The 17,903-nt window shown below is 44.9% G+C and overlaps 1 protein-coding gene across 1 annotated transcript in view; it reads left to right on the forward strand.

The window, feature by feature from the left end:
- Positions 1 to 1,837: 1,837 nt before the first annotated feature.
- Positions 1,838 to 17,903, forward strand: part of DOCK10 (dedicator of cytokinesis 10) — a 448,273-nt gene continuing 432,207 nt past the window's right edge. Inside the window, exon 1 of the mRNA XM_069727557.1 lies at positions 1,838 to 2,112. Coding sequence (XP_069583658.1) covers positions 2,008 to 2,112 — 105 coding nt within the window. The 5' untranslated portion in view covers positions 1,838 to 2,007. The remainder of the gene's footprint in view (positions 2,113 to 17,903) is intronic.

Consider the following 17,903-nt stretch of genomic DNA (forward strand, 5'->3'; position numbering starts at 1 on the left):
AATTCCACAGTCAAATCTGCAAAGTGTACACATAGCCTTAGAAGAGCGCCCAAGTGTATGCTGGGGGAAACGCACGGCAAGACATAAACCACAGAGACGAACACCCAGACATATAACAGTAAACACAGAGACAGGGGAAATATAACGAATAACGGTACAACATGCAAAACAAATAAATATGTGTAGGGACATATCCACAAGATGCATAATCCAAATATATATACAGAGTTGGAAGAAACACACACATGTAACCAAACCAGACATATAGCATAATAGAAATATTTAATTTCTAAGAAATAGATACATATAACCAGCCCCCATAAACCCAGAAAACGGAGACCAAGCAGGAGGAGCCCATATAGGTAGTTGCTATATAAGTAAAGCTATCAATAGGAATAAATTTCAATAGAAAGTCACAAGGGGAAAAAAAATGCCGAAAAAAAAGGCCCAGATGGAGGTCTAAGGTGCATTGGAGATGAGTAACTCCACCAAAGGTACAAAACTATCTGAAGAAGCCGAGGGTGAACATGGATACCAGCATGCCAGAGGGCCTGCCCTAAAAGAATAAATAGATACCAGTAAGCATAAGGACCATAATGTCCTGCAAACTCAGTTAGATTATATGTTCCTACAGGGTAGTCCATGATAATATATATTGCACAGTATATCCGAGGGGAGGAAAGAGCCAAAGACCCATATGGTGTATCCACAGTCCAATTCCGAAATAAGATAAATCCCCCAAAGGAGGGAAGTAGGAAAAGATCCATATGTGGGTAAGATAGAGGCATGCCCACATGATAGATGAAGTACAAGATGTTCATCGAAGATCCCGAAAGCCATGTAGTATCCACAGTCCAATCCGGGAAAGAATCACCCATAAGAAGACAGTAGAGAGCGGTCCATATGTAGGCAAGGGGAACACAAGCACACTTATTATGGCAAGACATGTCCAAGAGAAAGAAATAGAATGTTTGTTATTATTATTATTATAGAAATGAGGTCACAAGGCTAAAAGAGTGCAACATAGGAGAGGAAACTCAGCACATGTCAAAAATGTAAATGTGTCCGCTAATTTGCATAATAGGTGAGGAAATGATGCTGACATTCTGCAGTGTCAAACCACAGCAGACCCTGAACGTGGGAACATATCCTTAGGGTATGTGCACACGGTCAGGAAACACTGCGTAGAGCCGCAGCGTCAAACACGCAGCGTCCAGATGTTCCAGCATAGTGGAGGGGATTTCATGAAATCCCGTCTCCACCTTGCATTAAAAGACGCATGCGGCGGACCCGCGGAAACGCACATGCGGCGCGTCTTTTCAGAACGCAGCATGTCCTTACATTGCTGAAACAACGCAAGGACAACAAAGGTGACCTGCCAGTGACCTCAGGTGCAGATTTGGTTAGGATTTTACCTGCGTAAAATCCTGACCAAATCCTGATGCAATCCTGAACGTGGAAACATACCCACGAACCGGGAGTAGCAGCGCTGTGGGTGCAGCGTAGTTTCACTGCTGTCTATTGATGCATGTGATCACTGTGCGGATTCACTGCGTCCAATACTTTCTACACATGTCATTCCCGTTGTGGAGACGCGTTACTGTGAGAGAAATTGACGTGCTGCGGTCTGGAAAGACGCGCCGTATGTCAGTGTGCGCAGAGGACCCCTAGAGATCCCGTCACCGTGCTGTAACATCTGGCTGATCCTGGGCACGTAGCCTAGAAGCACAGACTGGTGGCCACCGGCCGTTTCCTGGCACAGACACTGGTGGATGATCGCTGTGCTACATCCATGCCATCATTGTGTGCGGGGATCCCCGGGGACTGCGGCTCTGACTCCGGCAGAAGACGCTGCTGAACTTTGTAACAAGTCAGATAAGGAGGAAGAAAGTGAGTTCCGCTTCCTCGCGCTGCAGAGCAGCAGTCACAGTGCAGCCCGGAGCGGGTGACTGCCATCATCTGCCGGAGACCCCACCGCCTGCTCCATCACAGAAGGTGATCGCTGTGATGGAACCTTCCCGGAGATTCACCAGAAGCCTCCTGAAGCCGGGGACGGCGGCGGAGATCAGGCAGAGCGCCTCCAGGGCAGTGAGCAGGGAGCAGCGGTGCAGGGTGAGTGCCGGAGGGTGAGTGCCGGCGGGCGGTGCAGGGTGAGTGCCGGCGGGCGGGGCAAGGTGAGTGCCGGCGGGCGGCGCAGGGTGAGTGCCGGCGGGCGGGGCAGGGTGAGTGCCGGCGGGCGGCGCAGGGTGAGTGCCGGCGGGCGGCGCAGGGTGAGTGCCGGCGGGCGGCGCAGGGTGAGTGCCGGCGGGGGCGCAGGGTGAGTGCCGGCGGGCGGCGCAGGGTGAGTGCCGGCGGGGGCGCAGGGTGAGTGCCGGCGGGCGGCGCAGGGTGAGTGCCGGCGGGGGCGCAGGGTGAGTGCCGGCGGGGGCGCAGGGTGAGTGCCGGCGGGGGCGCCTATCTGGGCGATCGGTGCCGCTCTCCGTGGCTTCCTGTTCACACGGTGCATGCACTTTGTTGCTTTGTTTTATTTCTGTACAAAAAGTAGAAAAAAAGAATCTGCAGATCTGGGTTATAGGAAACAAGATGAAGGTACAATTGTGGTGGAAAGTCCTGACACATTAATCTAAACAAGCCATTAAGGGTATGTGTCCACGTGCAGTAAACGCTGCGTGTTTGACGCTGCATAGGGACGCAGCGTCAGACACGCAGCGTCCAGATGTTACAGCATAGTGGAGGGGATTTAATGAAATCCCGTCTCCACTATGCGTGGTAACACGCACGCGGCGGCCCTGCGACTCCGGACATGCTGCGCGTCTTTTCAGAGCGCAGCATGTCCGTATATCTTGCGGCGACGCTGTGTCGCCGCAAGATATAGCACAGGGCCCTATGGTGGGGAGTGATGATGCCGGATGTGTGCTGTGAACACATCCGGCATCATCGCGTCCCAGAAAGGGGGCGGGGCTTACCGCAGAGCGGCTAAGCCACTACGGCGATACCGCCGGCCATCCTGAAAGTGGACACATACCCTTAGGGTATGTGCATTCGTAGCGGATTTGCTGCGGATCCGCAACGGTTTTGACGCTGCAGAACTTCAGCAGTTTCCCATGCGTTGTACAGTACCATGTAAACCTAGGGAAAACAAAATCCGCAGTGCACATGCTGCGGAAAATACAGCGCGGAAACGTAGCGTTGTTTATTCCGCAGCATGTCAATTCTTTGTGCGGCATCCGCAGCGGTTTACACCTGCTCTATAATAGGAATCCGCAGGTGTAAAAACGCAAGTGGAATCTGCGCAAAAAACCACGGTAAATCCGCGGTAACTCCACAGTAAATCCACAGTGCAGTTTACCTGCGGATTTACAAAAACAGGTGCAGAAATATCCGCAGACATCCCACCTACGTGTGCACATACCCTTAGGCCGGTTTCACACGTCAGTGGCTCCGGTACGTGAGGTGACAGTTTCCTCACGTACCGGAGACACTGACTCACGTAGATACATTGAAAGCAATGTGTCTCTGCACATGTCAGCGTGTTTTCACGGACCGTGTATCCGTGAGCAAAACACGGAGACATGCCAGTGTTCGTGGGAGCGCACGGATTACACGGACCCATTAAAGTCAATGGGACCGTGTAAAACACGTACCGCACACGGACGCTGTCCGTGTGCCGTGCAGGAGACAGCGCTACAGTAAGCGCTGTCCCCCCAGCGTGGTGCTGAAGCCGCCATTCATATCTTCTTTCCAGCAGCGTTCGCTGGATAGAAGATATGAAAAATCCTTTTTTTTTTCTATTTTCCGTGTTTAAAATAAAGATCCCTGTCCCCTCCCCCTCCCACCCCCTGTGCGCCCCCCCACTGTTACTAAAATACTCACCCGGCTCCCTCGCAGCGTCTTGTCCTCGCCGCACCTTGTCCTGTATGAGCGGTCACGTGGTGCCGCCGATAACAGTCATGAATATGCGGCTCCACCTCCCATAGGGGTGGAGCCACATATTCATGACTGTAATGGGCGGCACCACGTGACCGCTCATACAGGAGAAGGTGCGGCGCGGAGAGGACGCTTCGAGGGAGCCGGGTGAGTATTTTAGTAACAGCTGCCGGGCGCACAGGGGGTTGGGAGGGGGGTGGGGACAGGGATCTTTATTTTAAACACGGAAAATAAAAAAAAAAGGATTTTTCATATCTTCTCTCTAGCGAACGCTGCTGGAGAGAAGTTATGAATGGCGGCTTCAGCACCAGATGCAGGGGACAGCGCTTACTTGTAGCGCTGTCTCCTGCACGGTCCGTGTGGTACCCAGTTGGCACACGGGCGGCACACGGCTGCCGCACGTGTGCCACACTGATGTTCATGATAAGCACACAGACACACAGACACGGATAATTCCGGTACCGATTTTTCCGGTACCGGAATTATCTGAACGTTTGGGACAGGCCTTAGAGAAATAGAAGCAATTTTCAGTTGCAGCGTGGGAATTCAGCCTTTGGCCATGTTCACATGACAAGGTTTTGGAGAGTTTTTCATGTTGCGTAATTTTGTAAAAATGAAAGTAACCAATTATACGGAATGTGTTTTATTACCTGCGTCTTATATTGCTGTTTTGAAATAGTTTCTCCGATTACAAGTTATGCGATTTCTTCATGTGACTCCAAGATTTGTAATAAAATCGTGAGTTGTGGCGTCAGAAACACAGGAAAAAACCCGTGTATTTGGGAGAATTTACTTGGTAAAACGGCCAAATCTATATGTATATTTATAGATATATATTTAATGATCACAAAATGCACAAGGAAAAAAAAAAGTGTGACCACAACGTTTCTTGCCTAAAAAAATGCACAAGAAAATAAACAGCAGAAACTTTGCATGTCATCCAAAATGAGTTTCCTGAGCAATGGTCATGGGTGACGCATGCGTGGTCTGTGGGAGCTCTGTGAGGGGTGCGAGACTACCAAACCCCACCGGCTCCTCCAATCCATGGCTGCAGACTCTCGGGATTTTTTAGGAGTTTTTGGACTGAATCTGCTCTTCCGATCTTCCGTTTCATTTCTATGGGAAATCTTTCTATTTCACTAGGAATTTTTTCAATTTTATATTTTTCCTCAAAAGATTTTGAAAAACGTCTGGTGGGAAAAGAGAGTGCGTTGTCTTTCTCTGCAGCAGATCCATATGGGAACACAACAATCTAGCACTGTCCAATAAAAGACTGCAAAACATGCATTACCTGAAGTGGTTTCCACTTGGGAAAGCTCATAGGATTTTTGGGCCTCAAGTCCTACAGCGTCCTACAACGTCCTAATGTATGCAGGAGATTGTTAGGCTGCCTCCTCCCATCATATTCTATCTACACTGACACCAATGGCCTCTGTAATCACTCGGTAAACAAGGAGCGGGGCCATAATGGTTCGACAGGTCGAGGAAGGCACAGAATTAATAAGACGGGGACCCTGCTGCCGCTACTTGTTTTAGTCATATTAAAATAATTTCCACTTGGTTATACCTGGCAGCCTTAAAGGGGTTTTCCATTCAAAACAAATTATCACCTATCTACAGGATACATGATAACTTGCTGATCTGGGGATGTCCGACTGGTGGGAACTGCGCTGATCACAGGGAATTTTTATCCCTGACGGAGAACTTTTATCACCTGACTGCTGATCCATTATCCATGGGGCTGTCGTGCTCAGCACACAGTCGCCCCATAGGGAAGGAATGCAGTGGGCAACATACACCCCAGTGATCAACAGGTCATCATCTATACTGTGGATAGGCGATAACTTGTTTTCACTGGAAACCCATTTAAAGGGCTTGTTTAGGGTCCACATCCAGCACCCACATGGTCAGCTGGTATCTGCTCTGCCAGTACTGGATGTACCCAATATATTGAGCGGAACGCTGTAGCTCCATACATTGCATAGATCCGGCCACAGCAGATGCCAGCTGTCCATGGGGTGCTGGGTGTCAGAACCCTATGGATTTCATACTGATGGATTACCCTAAAGAGAAGCCACTAATATGTGACTACTGGACAACCCCTTTAATCTGCCTACAAACATCTAATCATTAAAAGGGTTGTCCACTACTATACAACCCCATCTTAAAGAGAACCTGTCAGCAGGATTTAGCTCTATAAACTACCATGATGGTGCTGTGATGCTGATTAATAAGATACCTGATGTAAAGGCATCCGCTCACCTTGTGAAGTTTTCATAAAATGAAGTCTTGTGTGCTTCGGGTGGGACATGGCGGCAAGGTCTTCTTCTTGTTCTCTGCGCCTCCCCCCACACCCACCAGCCTCCTCTGTTTCTTGTACAGGTCATTTATTATTCAGTGACCTGCCTCCTTTTTAAAATTTGCTGTGAGATTCGGTGTTCTGTGTGCAGGACTTCAATGAAATGGCGCTGGGTGCGGTGCATGCACAGATCGAGTTTTCAGTTCGGTGAAAAATTTACTCAGCCGAAATCTTGGTCTGCATGCGCCACTTCCAGCACCATTTTATTGAAGTCCTGCACACAGGATGCCGACTCACATGCGCCAGTGACCTCTACGAGAAGCAGAGAAGGCTGCTGAGGGGTCGGAGAACCAGAAGAAGACCCTGCCCCACACCGACGTACACAAGACATTATTTTCTGAAAACTTCACAAGGTGAGAATTCATCAGCCCTGAGCATACAGTGGTTTTATTTTATCTGGGGTCCTGAATTGATTAGGCTGAGATTGTCCAGTAGTGGAGAACTCGTCTAACTTTGTCTGGATCAGTCAACAATGTGCTGTCAGGCTCGGGCTGGTTGGGTTTGGCCTCTTCGCTCCTCTTATTTTCTCCCAAAGAAGCTATCAGACGTGGGTTGCACATTTATTTGATTGGCCGCAGTGTTGTTCTAAAATAAGTGTCAAGACCGGGGAAAATGAGGGAAGCATCTGCACTATGAGCACGTGTTATTGGGAAATAAAGATACGTTACAGTTCACAAAATACAAAACATAATGAGGTTAGTCTCCGGAAGATGCTTGTTTATGGTTACATGTAGTAATACTGTGAGTGCAAAAGGGAAATGAGGTTTGCTTATCTTGTAGTCCCACAAAGTAGTAATGTCTGTCCTGGCTCCTTCCAATTTACTACTAGTTACTGAAATATTAACAGAAAATAATTGCATTTATAATATTAGGTCACTGGTACATTCAGTGATAAAGCACATGTTCATATCTTTTCTGATGATGATGTGGGGAGGGGAACAACTACACAGGAACAACTTGACCAATTATAGGCCTGACTGTTAAGAGTCTTTACTAGAAGCCAACCCAAAAAGATATATGCCAGTATGTACTGAATTGTTATTCACATTGAATAGAAATCTTGGGTTACTTAGTATTGTGAGTACATGTGCTGCATATCTTATTACTATAATAATGCGAAGGCCACTTGACGACGTATTAAGGTACCTTCACACTGAACAACATTACAACGATAACGATAGCGATCCGTGACGTTGCAGCGTCCTGGATAGCGATATCGTTGTGTTTGACACGCAGCAGCGATCAGGATCCTGCTGTGACATCACTGGTCGGAGCTAGAAGGCCAGAACTTTATTTCGTCGCTGGATCACCTACTGACATCGCTGAATCGGCGTGTGTGACGCCGATCCAGCGATGTGTTCACTGGTAACCAGGGTAAACATCGGGTTACTAAGCGCAGGGCCGCGCTTAGTAACCCGATGTTTACCCTGGTTACCATTGTAAATGTAAAAAAAAAAAAAAACACATACTCACATTCCGGTGCCTGTCCCCCGGCGTCCGCTTCCCTGCACTCCTCCTGCATCCTGTGTCAGCGCTGGCCGGCCGTAAAGCAGAGCACAGCGGTGACATCACCGCTCTGCTTTACAGCCGGCGCTTACACAGGATGCAGGAGGAGTGCAGGGAAGCGGACGCCGGGGGACGTGACAGGCACCGGAATGTGAGTATGTGTTTGTTTTTTTTTTACGTTTGCAATGGTAACCAGGGTAAACATCGGGTTACTAAGCGCGGCCCTGCGCTTAGTAACCCGATGTTTACCCTGGTTACCCGGGGACTTCGGCATCGTTGGTCGCTGGAGAGCTGTCTGTGTGACAGCTCTCCAGCGACCACACAAGGACTTTCCAACGATCACGGCCAGGTCGTATCGCTGGTCGTGATCGTTGGAAAGTTGCTGAGTGTGACGGTACCTTTAGTGAAACGCGCGTTGGGTTGTTGGCGGGTGAGCCTATATGTATACATTCTGATTATATGTCCTGCCATTTCTATGCACTTGTGTACTGTATGTATTACAGTATTGTTAATGGGATTATTTATAAAAGTGTTGGCGCCAGAATAATTTATTATTTACCGTATTTTCCGGTACTTTTTCCATATTTTTAACTCCTGAAAATCTTCTCAAAAGTGGGGGGTCGTCTTATACACAGGGTACGGCATGTGCGGAGCTCTGAGGTCACCGCATATGGTGCAGGGAGCGGTCCCGGATGGTTTCCAGGGTCTGGAGGAGAGGAGACTGGGATCCATATTCATGTAAAAAAATAAATAAATAAAAAATAGGGATATAATTACCTTCCGACGGCCCCCGGAGTTCTCCCGGCTCTCAGCGGTGCATGCGGCGGCTTCTGTTCCCAGGGATGCATTGCTCGAAGGACCTAAGATGACGTTACGGTCACGTAAATTAGAATATCATCAAAATGTTAATTTATTTCAGTTCTTCAATACTAAAAGTGAAACACATATATAGAGTCATTACAAACAGAGTGATCTGTTTCAAGTGTTTATTTCTGTTAATGTTGATGATTATGGCTTACAGCCAATGAAAGCTGAAAAGTCATTATCTCAGTAAATTAGCATACTTTATAACACCAGCTTGAAAAATGATTTTAAAATCCGAAATGTTGGCCTACTGAAATGTATGTTCAGTAAATGCACTCAATACTTGGTTGGGGCTCAATTGCATAAATTACTGCATCAATGTGGCATGGAGGCGATCAGCCTGTGGCACTGCTGAGGTGTTATGGAAGCCCAGGTTGCTTTGTTACCAGCCTTCAGCTTATCTGCATTGTTGGGTCTGGTGTCTCTCATCTTCCTCTTGACAGGTATTGGTACATTTGGCAGTGTGGACAGGTGCCAAGTCCTGCTGGGGAATGAAATTTCTATCTCCAAATAGCTTGTCAGCAGAGGGAAGCATGAAGTGTTCTACAATTTCCTGGTAGATGGCTGTGCTAACTTTGGTCTTGATGAACCACAGTAGAACAACACCAGCAGATGACATGGCTCCCTAAACCATTGCTGATTTTGGAAACTTCACATTAGAACTCAAACAGCTTGGATTGTGGCCTCTCCACTCTTGCTCCAGACTCTGGGACCTTGATTTCCAAATGAAATGCAAAATTTACTTTCATCTGAAATCATCACCTTGGACCACCGAGCAACAGTCCAGTTCTATTTCTCCTTGGCCCAGGTAAGACGCTTCTGGTGTTGTCTATTGGTCATGAGTGGCTTGGCACAAGGAATGCAACACTTGTAGCCCGTTGTCCTGGATATGTCTGTGTGGTGGCTCTTGAAGCAACGACTCCAGCAGTCCACTCCTTGTGAATCTCCCCCAAATGTTTGAATGGCTCTTTCTTAACAATCCTTTCACGGCTGCGGTTATCCTGGTTGCTTGGGCACCATTAATATTCTTGGATACAGCACTCTGTGAACAGCCAGCTTCTACAGCAGTGACCTTTTGTGGTTACCCTCCTTGTGGAGTGTGACAATGACTGCCTTCTGGACATCTGTCAAGTCAGCAGTCTTCCCCGTGATTGTGGAGCCTACTGAAACAGACTAAGGGACCTTTTCGAATACTTAGGAAGCCTTTGCAGGTGTAATTATTCAAATTTACTGAGATAATGACTTTTGGGTTTTCATTGGCTGTAAGCCATAATCATCAACAATAGCAGAAATAAACACTTGAAATAGATCACTCGGTTTGTAATGACTATATGATATATGAGTTTCACTTTTTGTATTGAAGAACTGAAATAAATTAACCTTTTGATGATATTCTAATTTAGTGAGAAGCACCTGTATATTAAAGCCATAGCAGAAGCCGTTGAGCTCTGTTCACACTGAAAAGGTGCAAACTGAAGCAGAAGGGCCTCATTGACTTTAATGGGGTCCATCTGGTTTCCTTTTGGTGTCCGCTGTTTGAAGAGAACAAAAAGCCCTACATGATGCGGTTTTCTGTTTTGCTAAAAAAGCGCAATATGTTTTAAAATGATTTTTCTTTTAGCTTGGATGTAAAATGTCACTCGCACATGTATAAATAGCCTGTAATTTAGCCTTTTAACCTCCCCTAGAAGCAGTGTAATCAATGGCCTTGGGGATAGCATCAGTATGTGAAGGACAGATTCCCATGTCACCATCGCCATTCCCCTGTGTGCACTGCAGGAAACAGATTTTCTGTACAGAAATTAAAATATGTTAAAAATGTTCTGCTGGGTCACACGCACCAGGCATAGCACATACAGCACTCTCCCATATGTGCTGCACCTCGTACTCTCCAGCCACTGTGTATTACCTATTATACATGGATATCAATATCTAACAGCAAACAATCTCTAAACAGTTCAATAGGAAAGATGAACTTTAGGCTCCAGTCACATCAGCGTATGGAATTGATACAGAGGGCAGATCTGTCAAATATCAGTTGTAACCAGCATCATGTCTTTTATTTTATTAGTGTATGCAGCATGTTGCACTATTTCTTCTCTGTATGCAGCAAATTGCGCTATTTCTTCTCGCTATGCAGCATGTTGCGCTATTTCTTCTCTGTATGCAGCATGTTGCACTATTTCTTCTCTACGCAGCATGTTGCGCTATTTCTCCTCTCTATGCAGCAGGTTGCGCTATTCTCTGTATGCAGCGTATTGCGCTATTTTTTCTCGCTATGCAGCATGTTGCGCTATTTCTTCTCTCTACGCAGCATGTTGCGCTATTTCTTCTCGCTATGCAGCATGTTGCACTATTTCTTCTCTCTACGCAGCATGTTGCGCTAATTCTTCTCGCTATGCAGCATGTTGTGCTATTTCTTCTCTGTATGCAGCATATTGCGCTATTTCTTCTCTCTGTGCAGCATGTTGCACTAGTTCTTCTCTACGCAGCATGTTGCTCTATTTCTCCTCTATGCAGCAGGTTGCGCTATTCTCTGTATGCAGCGTATTGCGCTATTTCTTCTCGCTATGCAGCATTTTGCGCTATTCTCTCTACGCAGCATGTTGCGCTATTTCTTCTCCCTATGCAGCATGTTGCGCTATTCCTTCTCTCTATGCAGCATGTGGCACTATTTCTTCTCTCTATGAAGCATGTTGCAGTATTCTCGCTACGCAGCATGTTGTGCAGCATGTTGCGCTATTTCTTCTCGCTATGCAGCATATTACGCTATTCTATATGCAGCATGTTGCTCTATTTCATCTCTCCATGCAGCATGTTGCACTATTTCTTCTCTCTACGCAGCATGTTGTGCTATTTCTTCTCGCTATGCAGCATGTGGCGCTATTCCTTCTCTCTGTGCAGCATTTGGCGCTATTTCTTCTCTCTATGAAGCATGTTGCGCTATTCTCGATACGAAGCATGTTGTGCCATTTCTTCTCACTATGCTGCATGTTGCGCTATTTCTTCTCTCTGTGCAGCATGTTGCGCTATTCTCGCTATGCACATGTTGCGCTATTTCTTCTCTCTATGCAGCATGTTGCGCTATTTCTTCTCTCTGTGCAGCATGTTGCGCTATTCTCGCTATGCACATGTTGCGCTATTTCTTCTCTCTATGCAGCATGTTGCACTATTTCTTCTCTCTATGCAGCATGTGGCGCTATTTCTTCTCTCTGCAGCATGTGGTGCTATTTCTTCTCTGTATACAGCATATTGCACTGTTTCTTCTCGCTATGCAGCATGTTGCGCTATTTCTTCTCTCTATGCAGCATGTTGCGCTATTCTTGCTATGCAGCATGTTGCGCTGTTTCTTCTCTCTATGCAGAATATTGCGCTATTTCTTCTCGCTATGCAGCATGTTGCGCTATTTCTTCTCTACGCAGCTTGTTGCGCTATTTCTCCTCTATGCAGCAGGTTGCGCTATTCTCTGTATGCAGCGTATTGCGCTATTTTTTCTCGCTATGCAGCATGTTGCGCTATTTCTTCTCTCTACGCAGCATGTTGCGCTATTTCTTCTCGCTATGCAGCATGTTGCACTATTTCTTCTCTCTACGCAGCATGTTGCGCTATTTCTTCTCGCTATGCAGCATGTTGTGCTATTTCTTCTCTGTATGCAGCATATTGCGCTATTTCTTCTCTCTGTGCAGCATGTTGCACTAGTTCTTCTCTACGCAGCATGTTGCTCTATTTCTCCTCTATGCAGCAGGTTGCGCTATTCTCTGTATGCAGCGTATTGCGCTATTTCTTCTCGCTATGCAGCATTTTGCGCTATTTCTTCTCTCTACGCAGCATGTTGCGCTATTTCTTCTCCCTATGCAGCATGTTGCGCTATTCCTTCTCTCTATGCAGCATGTGGCACTATTTCTTCTCTCTATGAAGCATGTTGCAGTATTCTCGCTACGCAGCATGTTGTGCAGCATGTTGCGCTATTTCTTCTCGCTATGCAGCATATTACGCTATTCTATATGCAGCATGTTGCTCTATTTCATCTCTCCATGCAGCATGTTGCACTATTTCTTCTCTCTACGCAGCATGTTGTGCTATTTCTTCTCGCTATGCAGCATGTGGCGCTATTCCTTCTCTCTGTGCAGCATTTGGCGCTATTTCTTCTCTCTATGAAGCATGTTGCGCTATTCTCGATACGAAGCATGTTGTGCCATTTCTTCTCGCTATGCAGCATGTTGCGCTATTTCTTCTCTCTGTGCAGCATGTTGCGCTATTCTCGCTATGCACATGTTGCGCTATTTCTTCTCTCTATGCAGCATGTTGCACTATTTCTTCTCTCTATGCAGCATGTGGCGCTATTTCTTCTCTCTGCAGCATGTGGTGCTATTTCTTCTCTGTATACAGCATATTGCACTGTTTCTTCTCGCTATGCAGCATGTTGCGCTATTTCTTCTCGCTATGCAGCATGTTGCACTATTTCTTCTCTCTGCAGCATGTTGTGTTATTTCTTTCTGTGCAGCATGTTGCGCTATTCTCACTATGCAGCATGTTGCACTATTTCTTCTCTCTGCAGCATGTTGTGTTATTTCTTTCTGTGCAGCATGTTGCGCTATTCTCTATGCACATGTTGCGCTATTTCTTCTCCCTGTGCAGCATGTTGCGCTATTTCCTGTGAATCAGGCGCATTTGACTCCAATATGCCCCCTCATTAAGACCGACGTTGTTCAGCGCCAGACTTGATTAATCGAGGCATTTGTCTTTCATGCTTCCATACATTTCTGTATTTTCAACACAGAATTATTTTTATATAACACATGACTGGTTAACATCTGTGATCACATTTTAAAATATCATATAGTTTATGATGACTATAATTGATAAATATAGGGATAAATATAAATAAATACATATCAATATACAAAAATATTTGTGGTGGTCATACACATTGGATATCTATTTATCCTGCGGGACAAATTCTCTTTCTAGAAACAAATGATCAGTCGTGTCAGAATTCCTCTTTTTCCCAACATATTTGAGAAAAGTCAGACACTACTAAAAGCATTTAAAAAGTTCTTATGGGTTGGCTTGACTTATGTCTTATGAGTCTGGTCACCATAGTGTAACCTTCTGCATGGAGCCTGACCTGAGGCCCATCAACACTACAAAGCCAAAGAAACATTTTTTGCTAACTCCATCCAGGATATTACATCTGCATGGAAGATACTCCTGACTCGGTGAACGCAGCATTGTACCTTCATGTTCCTTCTCTCTCAGCTTGGATGACTTTCCCTCTGTTTAGCTTTAGGCAGACCATCTTTGTGACATCTGCAGGACATTCATGAGCTGGTCAAGTTCTTTAGCATCTTCAGTTGGAGGCCTGTTATTTCCTAAACAGGAGATGAAAAAGCAGGAGATGAACTAAGGCTTAACATGTTACATACAGATGACAGATACCCGTGTGCGAAAGTTTAGAGGAAATGCTGGATTGTGCGAATTGAGGCGCATGCTCTAGTAGACCTTCAAGAGGACAGATTTAACGTTTCCTTATGTTTAGGTCCAGTATTGTGGTTTACATACGTAGATATAATGACACTCAGTATATACTGTACTCAAGCTGAAGGTAGGCAGTCAGATAGCAGAGAGAATAAAAGACCATGGAGGACATGCCCCTCCTAACAAGCACAATGCCTGTACTCATAAAATATGTTAATGAAGTTGGCCAACACTTTTTATATTGATGGTCTGTTCTTAGGATAGGTCATCAGTATCTGATCACTGGGGGTGAAACACCTGACAAACCCCGGCTGGTCAGCTGGCAATGGCTGGAAGTTCTCGGATGCTGCCGGGACACAGCAGCTATGTCAAAACTACAGTAGCCACGGCTGTGTACTGCAGATTCACCCCCTATTCACTTGAACTATAGAAATGACTGAGTTACTGTGTTCCGGCAGCATCTGAGAACTTCTGGCCGCCACTGGCAATGTCTAATCTGAACGCTGGGCATACTGGGTGTCGCATCCTCACCTGTCAAATATTGATGGATTTTCAATAGGAAAGTAGTGGACAACCTCATTTAAGAACCCCTTTAACGTTGATTTTTTTTTTTGAATAGGCCTAAGCTATTCTCGATTTTGTTCACCTGACCATAACTCTTTTATAGATTTCTCCCCTGCTTACCCATTCTCCACACCATTGACACCTCCACGCCTCATCAAGCACTGGCGCATAAAAAAACTCATGAAATCCCTTATTTCCAGTAGGTTTCAGGAGGACCTGGGAGATTTGCTGACTTTTGTAATGTAGTGTCAAGTTGACGTCTACTTCAGTAAGTGGTTGCTGCAGGGAATTTATGGCTTAATTAGGGAAAGATCATCTTTTGCATTATTTTGTCTCACTTTATGTACTGTATGTTTGAAGCTTCTTACATTGGCTGCTGTGTCTTTTAGATACATTCTTATGGTCTGAGCTACACGTAAAAACACATTTGTGGATGGGCAGTAATATAAAAACATATGTTATCCAGATGCATATGAAATGACTTTTAACCATGCATGATCCTGATCCTTTTATTTATCAAGTCATCCTGTCTTCTTCCTACATGTGAAATGATTGGAAGCAAAGAGAATTTTGCTGGGAGGAAAATCTTCCCATAATGTGGAAGTCTCTTAACTCGACATAACTAGCTCCGACTACTGGTACAGGAGTGACTTTAATGAAAAATCGCTCCTTGGGTCGGTCACAAATGTAGCTAAAAAGTGCATTTCTCATGATACTTTGATGTTTTGCAAGATATGCCAACTGTGTCTGTCTACTTGTTCTTCATAGTTAGATCAATAATTTAAACAATGAACCCATTCAAAGAACAATCAAAATCAACTACCTAATGATTTAGAATTCAGGTTTCCTCTGGATTGGCTTCTGTTTTGCCGGTGACAGTTACATGAATATTGTTGTTGGGCTAAGTTCACACAAGTTTATATAAAATTGTCCGATTTTCATTCAGAAAAAAACGACATCTGTTCATCTGCATTGTTATTCGTATAGCATATGGTTTCATACATTAACAGTTATTAAAATGTACGAGACCAAACACAGTTTCCTATATTAAAGGGAATGTGTCAGTAGAATCAACTGTCCTGGGCATGTAGGTCATGAATAAAGTGATACTTTGATATCTGAGATCCAATGTCTTATTCCAGAGAAATCCACGTAAATGAGCTGTTAAGATCTATGGCCGGACACTGATCTCTCTGAGAATCTGCTCCCAGAGCTTATTTTAAGTGAAAGGATGAATTATCAGTGTGAAACATGTATGTAAGGAGAGCAGACTGTCAGTCGTTACATGTCTCACACTGGTAATGCCTCCTTTCAGTTAAAATAAGCTCTGGAGGCAGAGTCTCAGCGAGATCTATATCCAGCCCATAGATCTTAACAGATCATTTACATATAAGAAAAATGAGGATATCTCCGGAATAAGACATTGGATCTCAGATATCAAGGTGTCATTTTGTTTAACTATCTATTATCTGCATGCCCATATAGACGACTTAGGAGGTTGATCCTCCTTTAGAGAACTGCAATGTATCCCTAAAAATAAGCTGTTATACAAGTGTCATCCAAGATATAGTGTATTGTAAGATTTTTTTCACGTGGACATTTGCACCTTGAAAAAACACGGTCATCTTAACAGTCCTATTGATTAACATTAGAAGGTAGTTGGGGTCCAGCGAGAGACTGTGACCTTGTAGTAAATAAAGCTTTTAATGAGCCATTTAAAATACAAACATCACCATATAGTGATCCATCAGATGCAACACTAGCACATAGCAGCACAGTGCACACAACGGACCAACGCGTTTCGACTTGCGTCTTACGAATCCATGCATTAGCCAGGTGAGCTGACGTCTTTCACTTTTTTCTGCCTATTGAATAATATTGGGCCAACTAGTTGCTTTTTTTCGCTTACAGCACTCTGGCCGCAAAAATGGTTATGTGAATGTAGTCTAGAAGTATAAACATACTGATCCTGCAAATATATATATATATATATATATATACTGTATATGTACTGTGTATATTGTCAAGTAGGAAGACTGTAACTATTTCAGAAGTATTGAGATGGATTTTAACTGTATGCTGGATCCTTGTAATAAATAATACCGCTAAAAGCCATGACTTGGTTTTGACATCTAGAATTATGACAAACACTAGGAATTACTATAAAGATGACAAATCCATCATTTGGCTAAAGACATGATCATTAATCTCTGGTTTTATGTTATAGTAACCTTACAATGGCCTTGTTGTTCAATCTATATTATGCTTTACAATGACAGATTTAGTGAAAGTAGAGAGCTTCTTTCTCGCATTTAAGTCGCAAAGTGAAAGGTAAGTTTTATTTGCTGATCCTTGTACTGGTTAGAAATATATAATTATACTAGTGCTATGTGCTGCTACAAGATTTTTTATACAGTATGCGTCAGTTACCTTGTCCCAGTATGTATTTCAGCGTTTATTGTTTTTTAGTAATACTCTTAATTTACCAGTTCCTTTTATGTCCAAGACTGGGTATAGTAAGGTTTCCAAAAGGCGAGAATCAAAGGGGCAAAATTCTCTTTTCTTGCAACACATTTTGCCACGAGATCCATCAGTTTCTCTTGTGCCGATTTTACACTAACAATCATTTCATTTTTTTCAAACCTTGTTTCTCGAGCTAAGGCAACTTAATGGACGCATAATCTGTTGGAAGATTGATCTTTTGCATGCCTAGATAGGTCCACCAGGGACTTCTCTGCTGTTATTCTTAATAATATCAGCATTCTGGTTGCTGATATTCCTCTTCGCCTTATTCCTTCTATTTTTCTGACCATGATGCCCTTCTCCAGTGATTGCTGTCTGATTTTGTATGATGTGTAGTGTTGAGCGATACCTTCCGATATCCAGAAGTATCGGTATCGGATTGGATCGGCCGATATCCAAAAAATATCAGATATCGCCGATACCCGATACCAATGCAAGTCAATGCGACACAAATATCAGAACGTAAATAAGCCCTTTCTGTCCTTCTATATGCTGTTCCGGAGGGGGGAAGAGTGTGGGCGGTGCATGGGTGGACACTGTGAGTGTCTGTGTGTGCGGGCGGGGTCTGTGCGGGCTTGCCAGGGATCTGTACGTGCCTACCGTGGCTCTGTGCAGGCCTAACGGGGCTCTATGTGGGCTGCCCGGACTCTATGCGGGCCTGCCAGGGCTCTATGCGGCGTGC

Source organism: Ranitomeya imitator, chromosome 5 (genome assembly GCF_032444005.1).
Source record: "Ranitomeya imitator isolate aRanImi1 chromosome 5, aRanImi1.pri, whole genome shotgun sequence".
NCBI lineage: Eukaryota > Metazoa > Chordata > Amphibia > Anura > Dendrobatidae > Ranitomeya > Ranitomeya imitator.